Raw genomic sequence first — 17749 nt, forward strand, 5'->3', positions numbered from 1 at the left:
AGGATTAGTTTTGAAGGTTAATCATTCCTTATAAAGTCTGAGCCCCTCAGGTAGTTAAATAGAAAGAGCACTGCTCTAAGATTTTGCCTCCTGGCTCTATGCTACCAGTGGTAAAGGTTTTTGATTGAAGGGCCACCTAGAGCAATCTATGGGGCTAGAGACCCAGCAAGATTTTTGAAAAATAGTTGATTAATATGGTCAGGCCAGGATACTATGCCTACTGATTCTTGGCAGCTAGGTACTATATCAGCACTAAGGTGCCATCAATTTAGTTGTAAATCATTCTTCACATTAAGAAAAAACATAAACAAAAAAATACCTTCCTATTTCCTTTGAAATGTGCTGGGACCCTTCACACTGGTTGCTCTCTATGTCATTGTGGTTATGTGATTGGTAGGGACAAAAGAGCATGAGTGACCTCTTTGAAGCCACTGTACAATAAACGATTCCTCTGGGCAGGTTCTCAGTAATGAAGTCTCAGGATTGAAGCCTGATGGGAGACTCCAACAGATCAATTATGACATCAGCTTTTACAGCAGTTTCCTATGTTTTCTCTACATCCCCATGCCAGGTAAATAGTACCACTTTGTACTTGTTAAGTCAGAGGAGGCTTTAATAATCTTTTAGCTTCCTTCTGGGAAATTCAATTCTGGCAATAGTTGGTCATTTATCTTACTGATATGAATATCTGGGAGTGAGGAAGGGCAGCTCTGACCACTGCTATGTCAGAGCTGGAAAGGAATAAACATGTTTGAGGTTGGAAGTCAAAAGCAAGGGGAATGTAGACAGAAAGGAGATAGGCATATAGGATGAGTAATTACTCAGGTAAAATACACTCACCAGACATGAAAAAATTAACATCTTTCACTGGACTGACAGTACTTGGAGATCTCCATATGACAGGTGTTTCATAATAAAGAGGCATGAATCATTAGAAGTTTATTACAGTCCAAGAAAATGCAGAAAAAATATTGACCTTCCAACAAATTGCTTATTCTCCGACCAAATAAGAAATCAATTTCCCATCATTGTGACACAACTTCATGACATAATTTCATAGCAGGGTTGAAGAAAATCCCAACTTTAATACTCTTCCTCACCAGCATCCACCCAGTATACTGGAGGATATGATATTGCTAACTATCATCATCAGTAGTATTTAGTACTCATTTACTATTTAGTAGAAGCAATATGTAGTATCTGGAAGCATCTCTTTTGGCGAAGCAGCATGGCCTAGTGGATAGAGCCTGGGCCTGGGAGTCAGAAGGCCATGGGCTCTAATCCCAGCTCCACCACTGGCTGCTGTGTGACTTTGGGCAAATCACTTCACTTCTCTGTGCTTCAGTTCTCTCATCTGTAAAATAGGGATTAAGACAGTGAGCCCTATGTGGGACAGGGACTGTATCCAACCCAATTATCTTGTGTCTATCCTAGTGCTTAAAATAGTGCCTGGCATGCAGTAAGTGCTTAACAAATACCATTATTATTATTATTATAGTAATTGGGTTATTGTTTAAGCACTCGTTGTGCACTAAGCATTGTACTCAGTGCTAGGGTTGGTACAATACAGTCAAATCAAAGTCCTTGTTCCACATGGGGCATAAACTCAGATCCTGCCCTCCAATTGTTTACTACCTAATTGAAATGTACATTATGAAAAGCTTAGGGTAAATACTTTATTAGGCTACCTGAAATAAAACTATTACTCCTAGTGAACCTGGCACATTCTGAACAGACATCAAGTAGATTCTATTGGCATTTCAGTAAACTCATAGAACCATTTTGATGAATACCTTCTAAACATGACTCCTGGAGGTTGCAGCAAAGATGATGATCATGTGATCTCAATTCAAATATTTTCCTAGATTCAGTGAATTTTCCTCACATCCTCAAGTTGTTGAGGAAAAAAAGATCAGTTGAATTTGAAATGTTTACTGGGCAACAAACCTGGTATAAATCTGAAAGACAGTTGGGCCTTTCTCATCCTCTCTCCAGAAAGTATTACTACTCTCAGATGGCAGTTTCTAATGACAGGGATAACAGGAAATCAGTAAAAATGGCTGTAAATTGAATCTCTGATCAGAAACAATCATTAAAGGCCTTTAAATAACTGAAATAGCAATGTGTTCATTACCCCTTTTGAGTCTTCTTTTACCTTTGCTTAGTAAGTCTACTAAAACTGCCCTCTCTCTGGTTACCCATGACCTATTTTTTGCCAAGTTTAATGAATTCCATTCTGGTACTCTTCAATCTCTCAGCTGCTTTCAATCCTGGACTGCTTCTTGCAAATACAGTTTAACCTAGGTTTTACAGATTTATTTTCACTGTTCTCCTCTTACCTTCAAAGTTCTAATCTAGGTCCCTTTCACTTCTCACTGAAAACTAAGCGCTGTCATGGCTGCAACTACCACTCTCAAATCCACCTCATTAATCCTGATCTCTCTTATTATTTGCAATCTTCCATGTCCTGCTGGTACATCGGGTTTATGGAACTGAACTCTTCATCTTCCCTCCCAAATAATATCCTCCACTTAACTTTCCCACCATAGTTGCAACATTATTATCCTCCTCATTTCTAAAGCACATAAACCTCTAATTCTTCAAACTCTTTCAATCCTTATGTTTAATCACTTGCCAAATTTCTCAGTTTTTCTTCCACAATATCTCCAGGATTTACCCCTTTCATTCATTCATTCAATTGTGGTTATTGCGCACTTACTGTGTGCAGAGCACTGTAATAATAATAATGTTGGTATTTGTTAAGCACTTACTATGTGCTGTTCTAAGCGCTGGGGGAGATACAGGGTAATCAGGTTGTCCCACGTGAGGCTCACAGTTAATCTCCATTTTACAGATGAGGTAACTGAGGCACAGAGAAGTGAAGTGACTTGCCCACAGTCACACAGCTGACAAGTGGCAGAGCCGGGAGTCGAACCCATGACCTCTGACTCCGAAGCCCAGGCTCTTTCCACTGAGCCGCACTTGGAAAGTACTATTGGGCAACAGAGACAATCCCTACCTAACAAAGGGCTCACAGTGTAGAAGGCCAAGACAGACAACAAAACAAAACAAGTAGACAGGCATCAATAGCATCAAAATACATAAATAGAATTATAGATATGTACACATCATTAATAACATGAATAGAATAGTAAGTATGTACAATTATACTTTCTCTCCATCCAAACAGCTACCAAGCTAGAACAGACACTTGTCACATTCTCTAGGCTGTAGGCTCATTTGGGCAGGGATTAAATAAATCAATCAATTGTATATATTGAGCATTTACTATGTGCTGAGCACTATACTAAGTACTTGGGAGAGTAAAATACAACAGAATTAAGCAGGCCTCTTCCCTGCCCATAATGAGCTTACAGTTTAGAGAGGAAGACAGACATTAATATGAATCAAGTAATTTGCAGTATACAATTTAAAGATTGATATGTGCATAAGTCCTGTGGAGTTGGGGGAATTTGTCTATCAACTCTGTTGTATTGTACTCTTCCAAGCACTTAGTACAGCACTCTGTAGACAGTAAGCAGTCTGTACACAGTAAGCACTCAGTAAATGAGATCGATTGAAAGCCTTGGTTTGACTACACCATTAGCCTACTCTTGTCTCTATGCCCCAAGTCTCTTCCTTCTCCAGACCATATTTCATGCTGCTGCCCAGTTCATTTTTCTTAAATGTCATTCTGCACACAGTTCCCCTCTCCTAAGACGGTTTACCCATTTCTCCCTGTATCCCTTCTTCCCTCCCTGACCACCATCTTCAGCTGTTCAGCTTCTAGTGGCTTTTTTGCCCGGGACTTTCAAACATGGTCATGCCTCCCTTATCCTAAAAAAGCCTTCCTTTAGCCCCAAGGCTCCTTTCAGTTATTGCTCCACTTCCCTCCTACCATTCCTCTTCAAACTCCTAGGACGAATTGTCTACACCCACTGTTTCTATTTCCTCTCCTTCAATTCTATCCTTGACCCCCTCCCATCTGACTTCTGCCCCCTTTGCTCCACAGAAATTGCCCTCTACACTTTCACTAATGATATCCTTCATCCCAGATCCAGTGACTTATACTCCTTCTTCCACGACTTCTTAGCTGCCCTTGACTCTGTTGACCACTCCCTATTCCTGGAAAAACTATCCCACCTTGCCTTCACTGACACTGTCCTTTTCTAGTTCCTTTCCTATCTCTTTGGCCACTAATTTTCTGTCTTGTTCATGGGCTCTTCCTCTGCCTCCCACCTCCTACCTATAGGAGTCCTTCAAGGCTCAGTTTTGGGTACCTTTCTATTCTCCCTGTAAACCAAGTCCCATGGAGAATTTATTCACTTCCATGCCTTTCAACAACTACTCTCTTCTAGGTGGACGATTCCAAAATCTCCATCTCCAGTCCTGATGTCTTTCCTCTGCAGTCTTACAATTCCTCCTGCCATCAAGACATCTCTGCTTGGATGTTCTGCAGACACCTCAAACCTACCATGTCCAAAGCAGAAGTCCTTATCTTCCCACCCAAACCATGTTCTCTCCATGACTTCCCCATCACTGTAGACATCACCACCAGCCTCCCCATCTCACAAACCCATAACTTTGGTGTTTTCCTCAACTCATCTCTCTTAGTCAATCCACATATACAGTCTGTCTCCAAATCCTGCCATTTAAATCTTCACACCATCCCTAAAATCCACCCTTTCCTCTCCATCAAAACTGCTACCACTTTAATCCAAGCACTTATTCTATCCCTCCTTGATTCCTGTATCAGCCTCCCTTGCTGATCTCTCTGTCACCCCTCTCTCCCCACTCCAGTCTACTTCAGTCTGCTGCCTGGATCATTTTTCTACAAAAATGTTCAGTCCATGTTTCCCCACTCAAGAATATCCAGTGGTTTCCTATCCACCTCCATGTTCAGTAGAAACTTCTTATAATGGTTTTAAACCACTTAGTCACCTTGCTCCCTCCTACCTCATCTGACTACAGTCTTACTACAACCCAGCCTGCACACTTCACTCTAATGACAAACTGCTTGCTGTACCTCAATCACATCTATGCTGTAGCCAGTGTTCTGCCTCTGTCCTGGAATGCATCCCCTCTTCATGACAGATGATCACTCTCCTTAGCTTCAAAACCTTTTTAAAAGCATAGCTTCAACAAGAGGTATTCCCTGTTTAAGCCCTCGTTTCTGCTTCTTTCACTCCCTTGTGCATCATCCTTGCACTTGGAGTTGCTTTCGCACAGCACATATGCACATATCTCTAGTTTTACTTATATTAATATCTGTTTCCCCCTATAGACTGTAAGCTCATTTTGGGCAGGTAATGTGCCCACGGTGTGTTATATTGAATTGTCCCAAGCACTTAGTACTGCTCTCCCTGCACACAGTAAGGGCTCAGTAAATACAACTGAATGATTGATTGATCAAGCAGAAACTCTTGACATTAGAGAAGCAGCTTGGCTCAGTGGAAAGAGCCCGGGCTTGGGAGTCAGAGGTCATGGGTTCGAATTCCGGCTCTGCCACTTGTCAGCTGTGTGACTGTGGGCAAGTCACTTAACTTCTCTATGCCTCAGTTACCTCATCTGTAAAATGGGGATTAACTGTGAGCCTCACATGGGACAACCTGATTACCCTGTATCTACCCCAGAGCTTAGAACAGTGCTTTGCACATAGTAAGTGCTTAACAAATACCAATATTATTATTACTAATCAGTTTTCTCCCTCCTACATTTCAACTCCTTTCTGCCATTTCACCCTAACTTGTAATCTTCCTTAAGCTAACCTATATTTTACCTCATTCTCAGGTCTTCCTTCCAGTCCATTGCTTATACCCTCCCCCGTTTGGAACTCCTTCCCCTTTCACTTCCATCAGACCACTGCTCTCCCCATCTCCCAAGTCCTCTGAAGTTGCATCTTCTTCAGGAGTCCTTCCTTAATGAAATTCTCTCTCCCCACCTTACATCCCCCATCTATTACTTCAGCACCAAATACAACATTATGTAGCACTTATGCCTATGTCTTACATACCCTATTAGTTAAGCATAGATATGTACATATCCCCCGTTTTTCCTTCTCTTTATTTTTAGTTAGTGTTAGTCTTCCCCACAAGATTATAAACTCCTTGAGAGCAAGCATCTTGTCTCCTAATTCTATTGCATTTTCCTAAGTTTTCGTGCAAGTGTATGTGCTTAATAGATGCTCAGCAAATACTATTGGTTGATTGCTCATCATGTCAAAAATCATGTCATGATTATTTCCTATCATTTCCCCACACTCTGTATCTCATGTTCTCTCTCCTGGTTACAATACATAATCAGATTCTATTGATGCATCTCTCCAAGTCTAGTGTAATGTCCTCCTGGCCAACTTGTTCCAATTAGTTTAACCTCTCTACAATCTGTTTTAAATATGGCGACCAAAACCACCCTCCTGAAGAAACACTTTAGCCTGAAGACATTCTTTCCCAGAACCCTGTATTCGCTCCCTGCCACTCTTTAGTTAAAGGATCTAACTATTGATTAAGGATTTCAAGATCTTCCAACAACTAGTTCCATTACTACCTTACAGACTCACTCCTTTTTTTGTGCTCCACCACTGCTAATCTCCCATTTAAAGCCTTTGTCAACCCTTCCCATTACTCTATCAAACTTTGATCCTTTCCTATCCTAAGAATATAGCTCTCCTTCGCATAAAAAACCCACTGATGGTGAAATTCAATGTGAGTGAGCGTATATACGTGTGTGTGTGCGTGAGTAAAAATGCCAACACAAATCTCACAGTGGCATTGAGTACGCACAGAGACTGCTCTCCTGTTTGTAGAACCTGTTGTTGGTTTTGCTGTTGCTTATATCATTCTTGATCTTGTCCCTGCTTCAACAGAGACACTCCTGATTACAGTGTGCTAGACTGGTTTAGGGATAGCAATTGACTCCCACCTTTCATCTTAGATCCTGCATTGTCCAAGGCCCTGTTTTTCCTATCCTTTAATACGCAACTCATTATCACATTATCACTTTATGCAGTCAGACTGCATTTACAGTAATGAAATTTGGGAAAAATACAAAAACTCAAGTGGCGGCATACACACAGTGTCTACAAATGCTCATGGCAATAACTTTGAATTGTGTTCACATTTGTGTTCTTTTTGTTTGAAATTTATAGGCTTGTCACTCAGTGGGTTGAAAACAATTGTTCCAATTCTCTGGACTCTGATTTGCAGTTGAGGCATTTTTACCACTCAAATGACTATCTGAATGGTATCTTTATATATATCTATATGCATAGATATATAGATATCTGTATCTATCTATGGTCTCTATCCGAAGTAACTCTGTGGATAAGCAAGAGCTGTGTTTTTTTCACATGGTGAATCCCTGTAGTACTTAGTTCAGTTCTATTATCCCAGCAGGTGCTTAGTAAATATATGTTGATGATGATGAGATATATGAGGAGGTCACAGAGATTTGCTGTCAATTGCTTTTGCTGCTGAACCAGGAGAATGTGAACTGCAGGAACATCTTCCTTCTCTTAGGGAAATTTCCTACCTTAATAAGCAGCAAAAAATATCTTGTGTCTGAACTTGCCCATTTAAAGCCTGAACCAGTTTATTTACCATATGAGGATATCAGATGTCCAAATATTACTAGGGGTGCAGTGATTTCTTCAGAAGCAGGATAAGTTCTTCCCCATCTTTTTGACATTTCACTTGAGCTGTGTAATTTCTTGGGGAAAAGTGATCTACATTAAGGTAGATATGACTGATTATTGTAAAAATGAAGAGATGGTGGGGTGGTCATTTTTCATTTTAGCTTGCTTATGCCAGCTCTCTTTCTTCAACTCGGTTCTGTCTTGAATATGAAATGTGTTGTGCTCTGGATTACCAGCCCTTTCTGTCATTTCTGTGCCCTTTGCATTAGGTCAGACCCCTAACGTTTGGTGATTGAAATAGGTATCTAGACTCTGGGAACAACTCTGTCAAATGTTCTTCGAAGTCATCCAGTTTTAGTGCCGAATGAAATTCCCTTTTTGATGTTGGGTTTTTTTTTCATTTTCACTGTATGGTATTGGCCGATGTATTTCATTAGCTTCGATTTTATCCCAATATGTATTTCTGAATGAAAATCTAAAGTTGATAGACTTCCCAGAAGCTTTTAATCTATATTTATTATTCCACTGGAAGGGTCCTCTTCAGAACATTATGGGTACTGAGGTTAGAGTCTTTACTGCCACCACCCTCAATGTGATGCAAGATCTAACATTTCCAAAATGGCATCTGAAGGCATATGTTTTTAATGTGTATTGTACTAATCACTGGGGTAGATACAAGCTAATCAGGTTAGACACGGTCCCTATCCCACATGGGACTCACAGTCTTACTCCCCATTTTACAGGTGAAGTAACGGAAACACAGAGAAGCTAAATGCTTTGTCTAAGGTCTCACCCCCACAGCAGAGAAGTGGTAGAGCCAGAAAAAGAACCCAGGTCCTCTCACTCCCAGAAACTGGCCATCTTGTAAATCAGAGGGGGACTCACCAATGGGTGTGGAAGGTGTCGAAACGCTGCGGTGGGAAGGCGATTGCAGAACCCGACAACAGCCCGGGACCTGCAGAAGTGATAGCTGCTTCGGTTCTGTTAGTTTCACTGTGTCTAGAATGAGAGGTAAAATTGTGCTAATTTGGTAGATTTGCTGTAAAACTATTGTTGGTTTAAAGTTCTCACTAACTGTACACTAAAATTAAGACCTAGTGCTTGCACCTTTTTCCCTCTGCTGTTCATTGCACTGAATAATTGTGTTTCCTCCACTGGTTCCAGGTTAGCAATCTACTGCAGAGTTTAGTAAGGATATAATTGACTGGAGAAATCCTTTCAATTGATAGAACAAGGCCAAACATATTGACAGTTAATTGCAGCCCTGTTCTCAGGCCTTTGTTTACTACATAGCTACACTACAAATAGTTTGTGTTTTTTTACCGTAACAAATCACAAATATTAATGAGATAATCAGGAGACATTTTTGCCTCCTTGATAGAACACTGACCTCTAGACTTAGCCCCTTAGGGGTTTTTGCTACATGAATTTAGACATTCACATAACCACTTCTCTGGGGATAATTACCTTTCCAACCTCCCTATTATTGCAGCAACATCTGAGCACTGTTTTGACATCTCCTATAAAATTACTATTTAGGATGCCTCTGAAGCACTTTGAGCTTCTAGGAATTTTGATGTATGAAAAAAATTTTAGTAGCATTCCAATACAAATGGTTTCCCGACCACTGAAAAGAAATGACTACAGTATTTGTTCACACCTAGCTTATTCAGACAGATGTGAGGAACTGTGAACTAATCACAAACTTAAGAACTACTCCATGCTGTGTTTTGATTAGATTATATGCACCCCTTTTCAAGGTGAAAACCTTCATGAAAGATTTTGGTGAAAACATCTTTTTTCTTCAAGACAGGGGTTATGTATAATCATTCTTTAGGTCATTTGATAAAACCTCAGAAGGAAGCAATGCTACCTACTCCATCATTACCAATAGTAGTAAGTGTGTTTATTAAGAACCCACCTGAGGTAATGTCCTGTACTAGGTTTTGGAAGCCCAGAATGACTTTACATTTTAGTTGAAGAGGCAAATATAAATATAAAAATATTTACAGCTAGATAAATAAAAAAGTGGCCATCCTCATGACTGCTAAGGAGTGTGGAAATAAGTTTATAAATTCTAGAATTGGCTGAACTATTTCCTCTGTGCATAAGCCACTTTAATGTCCATTTCTCCCTGAAGACTATGATCCCCTTGTGGACTGTAATTGCATCTCTACTAGTCTGAAAGCCTCCTAGGTTTTCATGTTAAACGCTTTACAAGCACTTATCCTATTCTGCCTTGGTTACAGTATCAACTTTCCTGTCTCTCCCCACTTCAGTCCTTACTTCACTCTAATGCACAGATCACTTTTCTACAAAAACATTCAGTCCATGTTTCCCCATTCCTCAAGAACCTCCAGTCTTCATTTCTGTTTCTCCCACTCCCTTCTGCATCACCCTTGCGTTTGGATTTGCTCCCCCTTCCCACCCCTCCTTCAGCCCCACAGCACTCATGTACGTACCTGTAGTTTATTCATTTGTATTAATGTCTGCCTACCCCTTTAGACTGTAAACCTGTTGTGGGAAGGAATGTGTAAACCAACTCTGTTATATGGTACCCTCTCAAGCACTTAAAAGAGTGCTCTGCACACTGTAGGTGCTCAATAAATATGACTGATTGAGGGATTGTGCCTTTTATCAGTATATCCATTGGATCATGCTTCCCTCCGAGACTGCAGTGCCTGCATTTTATCTGGATAAAAGCATCACTTAATTGTGGAAAAGAGTGATAATTAAGAGAAAGGAAATTAGAAAGTGGATTCTGAAATATTTTATTGTCCACCTTCACTGTTTATCTTCAGTTAGCCTTGCTGGAACTGAACCAAAGCGAATTACACTTTTGATTACCTTCACTCCATGCCTTTCGGCTACTATATGAATTAGAAGTAAAAAAAGGTCTTACTTTGTGCAGTAACCTTACAGGCTTTAATTTGAAACAAACAAAGCATTTAAAATGCCTTACCTCTGGCAATTGTACTATTACTAAATTGCTGAATATTTAATAATGACGCATGTTCCAAACCCCAAGGTCTGTCCCCCAAATGATAAGCCTTTTTATTAAGTGAACTTTAATTACTTAATAATTAGGCCTTATGTAGGAGAGATTGGGATCCTGATAGTTTGCCAACTGCGCTGAAAGGCAAATCAGACGAGCATGGCTTTTTCTGATTAAATTAAAAAAAAAAAGGTTAGCTGGAAAGGAGGCTTCCAGAGAAAATCCTGGAATAAACCTGGATTATGAAATGCTTTATTTCCAGTATTGCTTAATTTTTGAATTAAAGGAGTTGTCTATCAACTTTTTTGAAGGAATTTAATGGGAACTACCTCTATTATTGTTGTGATTGTAGTTCTTCTCATTATACTCCACAAACATTGTTTTTAGATGTTTCTGTAGCTTTAACTGCTTTCCATTCTTTGCCTTAATGATTTTAACTTTACTTTTTGTACCAAAAAAAAGGAAGATGTCAAATGTGCGACTACCTTTGCTATTTGCAGTTCGCATCCTTTGACAGTGCCAGCAGATTCATATAAAACCTATTGGCATTCTGGTAATGAAGCCAGTAGTTAATTACATTATACATAGTTTATGGAATTTTTCCAATGACAGGGAATGATAAATATTGCATTTTTACAGGGAAGGGACTTGCAATATAAACTAGAATCATCCGTAAAAAGTCATCTTTCCAAACACAAGGATAGAGAATTTGTCAATTAACTGTATTGTCCTCTCGTAGGTGCACAGTACAGTGTTCTGCAGGAAATATAAATTCACTAAGTATTCATTCATTCATTCAATAGTATTAATTGAGCGCTTACTATGTGCAGAGCACTGTACTAAGCGCTTGGGATGAACAAGTCGGCAACAGATAGAGACAGTCCCTGCCGTTTGACGGGCTTACGGTCTAATCGGGGGAGACGGACAGACAAGAACAATGGCAATAAACAGCGTCAAGGGGAAGAGCATCTCGTAAAAACAATGGCAACTAAATAGAATCAAGGCGATGTACAATTCATTAACAAAATAAATAGGGTAACGAAAATATATACAGTTGAGCGGACGGGTACAGTGCTGTGGGGATGGGAAGGGAGAGGTGAAGGAGCAGAGGGAAAAGGGGAAAATGAGGCTTTAGCTGCGGAGAGGTAAAGGGGGGATGGCAGAGGGAGTAGAGGGGGAAGAGGAGCTCAGTCTGGGAAGGCCTCTTGGAGGAGGTGATTTTTAAGTAAGGTTTTGAAGAGGGAAAGAGAATCAGTTTGGCGGAGGTGAGGAGGGAGGGAGTTCCAGGACCGCGGGAGGACGTGACCCAGGGGTCGACGGCGGGATAGGCGAGACCGAGGGACGGCGAGGAGGTGGGCGGCAGAGGAGCGGAGCGTGCGGGGTGGGCGGTAGAAAGAGAGAAGGGAGGAGAGGTAGGAAGGGGCAAGGTGATGGAGAGCCTTGAAGCCTAGAGTGAGGAGTTTTTGTTTGGAGCGGAGGTCGATAGGCAACCACTGGAGTTGTTTAAGAAGGGGAGTGACATGCCCAGATCGTTTCTGCAGGAAGATGAGCCGGGCAGCGGAGTGAAGAATAGACCGGAGCGGGGCGAGAGAGGAGGAAGGGAGGTCAGAGAGAAGGCTGACACAGTAGTCTAGCCGGGATATAACGAGAGTCCGTAACAGTAAGGTAGCCGTTTGGGTGGAGAGGAAAGGGCGGATCTTGGCGATATTGTAGAGGTGAAACCGGCAGGTCTTGGTAACGGATAGGATGTGTGGGGTGAACGAGAGGGACGAGTCAAGGATGACACCGAGATTGCGGGCCTGCGGGACGGGAAGGATGGTCGTGCCATCCACGGTGATAGAGAAGTCTGGGTAGAGAAGTCTAAGTAGTGTTGCATAAGTGTTGATTGATAGTGAAAATGTAAAAAAAGTAGGAGGTATATTAAGAATATTAACTAGATGTTATTTCTTGTACAAGCCATAGTGGCCATTTAAAATCATAGGGAAAGCAGTGTGATGAAGCATCAGGGCATCGGTCTAGAAGCCGGAGGACCCGAGTTCAAGTCAGAGCTGTGCCATTAGCCTGCCGTGTGACCATTGTCAAGTCACTTAACTTCTCTGTACCTCAATTTCCCCCTCTGTAATTGAGGTAGTAATATCTGCCTTGTCTCCCTACCTCACAGAGTTGTTGTGAGGGTTTAAATGAACTAATGTGAGTGTGCTTTGGTAATGAAAGCACTATAGTGAATCAAGGTATTATTACTTCAGTATTTAGTGCTGGCCTGGCACATAGTAAGTGCTTAACAAATACCATTATTATTATTACTATTATACTATCAGACATTTTACTCTTATTGTTTGGCTGCTGGTATGGTAGATATTAATCTTTTCATGTGCACCATCTAACTGCTTTTTAATAGTAGACTAATTGCTTAAAATATATGACTTAGAAAGCCTATGTTCCTCATTTTGGGGAGGGTGAAAAAATGAGGTGAGAAATTCCTTCAAATATAAGCGTACACACTTGTGCAACCACAAATAGTCTTAGAAAGGAAGGGAGAGAGAAAACGAGCTATTTTGGTGTAAACATACCTTTAATTATATACTAAATACATAGCAATATTAATTTATATAATATATATGCATCCATTAGCTTAATATTTGCTAGTACATTTACAGTTACCATTTGAGCACGTGGTGTATTGTCATTGTTCATTTAAATATATGCTAGAGTTGTTTCAATTTTGTGTATGCTTAGTTATGATTGTACCTGAATTTTACCATGAACAAAGTATGCACAAATCCTCTGGATTGAACTGAGGCCTTAAATGATTCTCATACACACAAAAAAAAGGATATATTTCATCATTTTTATTTTGTTAATTTTCATTGAGTTATTATTAAATAAAATATAATGAAATCAATTCTCCCCACCAGATTCCAGAAAAAATCCGAGGTAAACTCTTTGCAGACTTGTGCAGCGGGAAGACTAGAGTTCTCAGAGCTCAAGCATAGAGATGCCATTCAGCATGAACCACAGTATGCAGACTGAGGGAACAAGCTGTTTGGAGCTTGGCCAAGAGGGAAGCAGGAGCTGTGTTCTTCCATATATTCTGCTTCTGGAGCTCTGGCAATCCTCACGCTGCCTTTTTGATATCTTCTCCATATGTCAGTGTGAGATATAACGGGCTGCCGCTCAGTGGTTGGTGGGTAAGGAAACCGCCAATACCCTGGAAGGAAATGCTTTTTACTCTGCAACTGGTTTCATATCTGACGATGGGGATGTGGAGACAGAAGTGTCTCTCTCCCTGGTTTTGGAAGAAACATTGCTATGCCTTCCAGAGCCAGAATGGAAGAGGATGGCAGCATTGCCATGGATAGAGCGCAGTTTAAGAGTCAAAAGGACCTGATTCTAATCCCAGGTTTGCCTCTTGTCTGCTTTGTGACTTTGGGCGAGTCACTCGCTTTTCCTTGCCTCAGTTACCTCATCTGTAAGATGGGGATTAGAACTGAGAGCCCCATTGTGGGTCTTGGACAGTGTCCACCCCGATTAATTTGTAGTACAGTGCCTGGTGCATAGTAAGTACTTAAAACACCATAAAAAAGACAACATCCTTATTTCTATCCAGTTAAAGTTTTATGTCCACACGAGTTGATTTTATTTTGGGTGTGGGGTGGGGGATTTATAAACATTTGCTTCCAACAGACAAGCTACAAATAGAGTTCCAAACAATTCATTTTTAAAAAATAAAAAGTGATATAAATCCATGTAGATTTAGAATCCTGAATGCTGGCTTTGCTATTTCTCAGCTCACTGAAATTCACTGAGAGGGCTATTCATTTAGTCATATTTACTGAGCACTTACTGTGTGCAGAACACTGTACTAAGCACTCGGGAGAGTACAGTATTACAATAAACAGACATATTCCCTGCCCTCGACAAGCTAGCTACTAGGATTACCATGTCAAATTCTGTCATGATCAGCAGCAATAGTATTATTTATTGAGCACCTACTTTAATAATAATTGTGGTATTGGTTAGGCGCTTACTATGTGCCAAGTACTAACTCTACTAAGCCTGAAGTAAATACAAAATGATCTGCTTGGACACAGTCCCTATCCCATATGGGCTCACAGTCGTAGTACAAAATAGATCAGGTAATGAATCTGCATTTTACAGATGAGGAAACTGAGGCACAGGGAGGTAAATTGACTTGCTCAAGGTCAGACAGCAGGCAAGCACCTGAGTCAGGATTAGAATCCAGGTCCTCTAAGTCCCAGGGCTGTATTCTTTCCACTAGACCAGGTTGCTTACTTATTTTGTTCAGATCACTCTACAAGATACTTGACAGTATTTGAGGTAAAAAGCATACTCTGTCCCCAAGTAACTTTCAATCAAAGAATCCAGGTAAAATTAGGTTATTTAATGGAAAATACTGTGAGGACAAAGACAGATCCATTTATCCAAATTCTGCACCAGAGCCAGAACACATTTTAACTAATTAAATGGAATATGTACTGTTTAACTAAGTTGAATGTCAGGTGAATGGAGGATTTTGAAGGTGGTCAGTTAAATTTCTAGTAGTTATGGTACACCCTAGAGGTGTGTCAGAAGTGGAGCCTTGTTAGACTCAAAACTGTGCAAGAAAAAGTCTGCAAGTAGGCCTCTGGTCAATGAACCATTGCACACATTAATTGATCTTTCTGGTCCTCATCCAGTAGTAGATCTACTGGAGATATAGATTTTTACTTTAAATGTGTGCCTGGAAGAACTGAACAAAATTGAAATGTAGTGAGTGCAAATAAATCTGTAGAGTTGAGAGGAAAATAGGTTGATGCACCTTAAGGACCCTGTGTTTTCCCGAATACTCATCATCTAGTGCCTTCATCTATTCCAATATGATTCATACATACTGCCCCATAGGTATTGTTGTGAGCTGGGAATGTATCTGTTTATTGTTATATCTTACTCTCTCAAGTGCTTAGTACAGTGCTTTGCACACAGTAATCACTCAGTAAGTGTGATTATATGAATGATTGCCTGGCATATATTCTTTAAATTAAGTTTATGTACTTCGGATAATTTTTTGGTTATGTCTTCCACCATTTTGATATCAAAACAAATAACATATAGTGGAGCATCTGTGTCATTGCAGAATAACTACAGAATGAGAAAGATGGAAATAAAAGGGAGACCTAATGGGTTACTACATAGACCCTGCTTACACCTGATGAATTGCATGTACTTTTGCCAAAAAAACAAAATTAAAAAAACAAATATATTCCACCTGCTGTTAATGATCCTAGACTCATGAAGTCAAAAAACAGAGAAATGATCACTTGGTTGAAATTTGTTTAGAGTGCATCCTTTCTGATTGGCCTGAAATTTTGCATGATTAAATACATGATTGACAGTTTATACACAGAAACTTTGGTAGTTTCTCACTTCTAACTGTCAATGAGAAGCACCATAACCTAGTAAATAGAGCTTGGACCTGTGAGTTAGAAACACCTGCATTCTAATCTGCACTCTCTACTTGTTTGTGCAAAATAATTCTCCATACCTTAGTTACCCCACCTGTAAAATGGGGACCAAGACTGTAAGCCTCTTGTGGGACATGAACTGTGTCCAATCTGATTACCTTGTATCTTCCCCAGCACTTACTACAGCACCTGGCAGAGAATAAGCACTTCAATACAATTAAAAAAACAAAAAAATAATAATAATCCTTGGATTCTGGGAAAGTCTTGAGATTGGGTCAGGGATGGAAGCTGAATAAAGTTGGGCACTCAAGAACCTAACTGCTTAGCAGGGGAGGCAAACGCTTATAGATAGAGGAAGCAATGGAGTATATATGATACATTTGACTCTTGCATTCATGAACACGGTATGCCTGTGCTGTAACTTGAGTTTTCCTTACCGTGGGATTTGTCAAGTACATAACCCTCCTGTGATAGGAAAACTAAATGTGCTATTTAAGCTGGCCCTGAATGGTAGCAGTTTGCTTTTTTCTACTTGGGCAATACATATTTTCTTTCCCTAAACTGTACTCATTAATGACATTCTTCAAGTCATTTAGCAGTCACTATGACCCCTAAACCTTGAGGAAATAAGAGTTTTTGAGAATGGATGATTAGCAAAATAAAAAAAAAGCAAAAGAATAAGCCATTTATGTTTTCTGCACCTACATCCTGTAATTTCCTTTTTGACATTACTTTTTATTTTTCTTCCCAGGACCACTGAGGTTTCTTTCTCAGACAGAATCTGTCACAGCCTTCATGGGAGACACAGTGCTACTGAAGTGTGAAGTAGTTGGAGAACCTATGCCAAACATCCACTGGCAGAAGAACCAGGAGGACCTGATCCTAAATCCTAGTGACACGCGGATAATTGTCTTACCCTCTGGAGCTTTACAGATTAGTAGACTTCAAACAAGCGACAGTGGGATCTACAGATGCCTTGCCAAAAATCCGGCTAGTTTGAGAAGTGGAAATGATGCAGAAGTCAGAATTTTGTCAGGTATGGAATTCTTCTCCTATTGCCATTTTATGGGATAGAGATCGTCTTTACATGAAGTAATTTCAGGCCCTGGTATCCATACCTGTTTGCATCTCATTCTCTTTGGCACTGGTTGATAGATACCATAAAAGTTTTCCATCTCTGAATGCCGAATTCCTTCATTCTAGAACCCCAAATTTCTTAGCTACTGAACCTTTCACATGGGTTACAATAAAGTAGTCCCTTACCTTTATAATTAACAAGCTATAAAACCACATATCTGCTCATTTATAAGTGATCGCAAACTGTGCTATAATTCTTAATGGATAGAAAATATCCTGTCAGAGACAACCTCTCCTTCTTGCTTCCAGTTAGTCCAGAGGTTAAAATGAGAGTGAAAATAGTAAATAGATGTCTGTGTAGAAAGAGTACCCAAAGTTCCATGCTTCTAAATTGGTCAAATTAAAATAAAGGTCACAATCTAGGTGAATGTCCAGGATTTAAATTTGTTTAAAAACGATAGAAGTTCATGGGAAGAATGTCTACTTCCTGCAGCAATTTGAACTAAACCAAATCAATCAGTGGTACTTACTGTGTGCACTTCCTAAGTGCTTGGGAGAGTACATACGATACAACAGAATTGG

The 17749-nt window shown here is 40.1% G+C and overlaps 1 protein-coding gene across 1 annotated transcript in view; it reads left to right on the forward strand.

Annotated features, from left to right (window-relative positions):
* DCC (DCC netrin 1 receptor) overlaps window positions 1-17749 on the forward strand; it is a 644354-nt gene that overhangs the window by 75029 nt on the left and 551576 nt on the right. Inside the window, 1 exon segment of the mRNA XM_039911321.1 lies at window positions 16842-17126. Within this exon segment, the coding sequence (XP_039767255.1) occupies window positions 16842-17126 (285 nt within the window).

This window comes from Ornithorhynchus anatinus, chromosome 3 (genome assembly GCF_004115215.2).
Source record: "Ornithorhynchus anatinus isolate Pmale09 chromosome 3, mOrnAna1.pri.v4, whole genome shotgun sequence".
Classification (NCBI taxonomy): Eukaryota; Metazoa; Chordata; class Mammalia; order Monotremata; family Ornithorhynchidae; genus Ornithorhynchus; species Ornithorhynchus anatinus.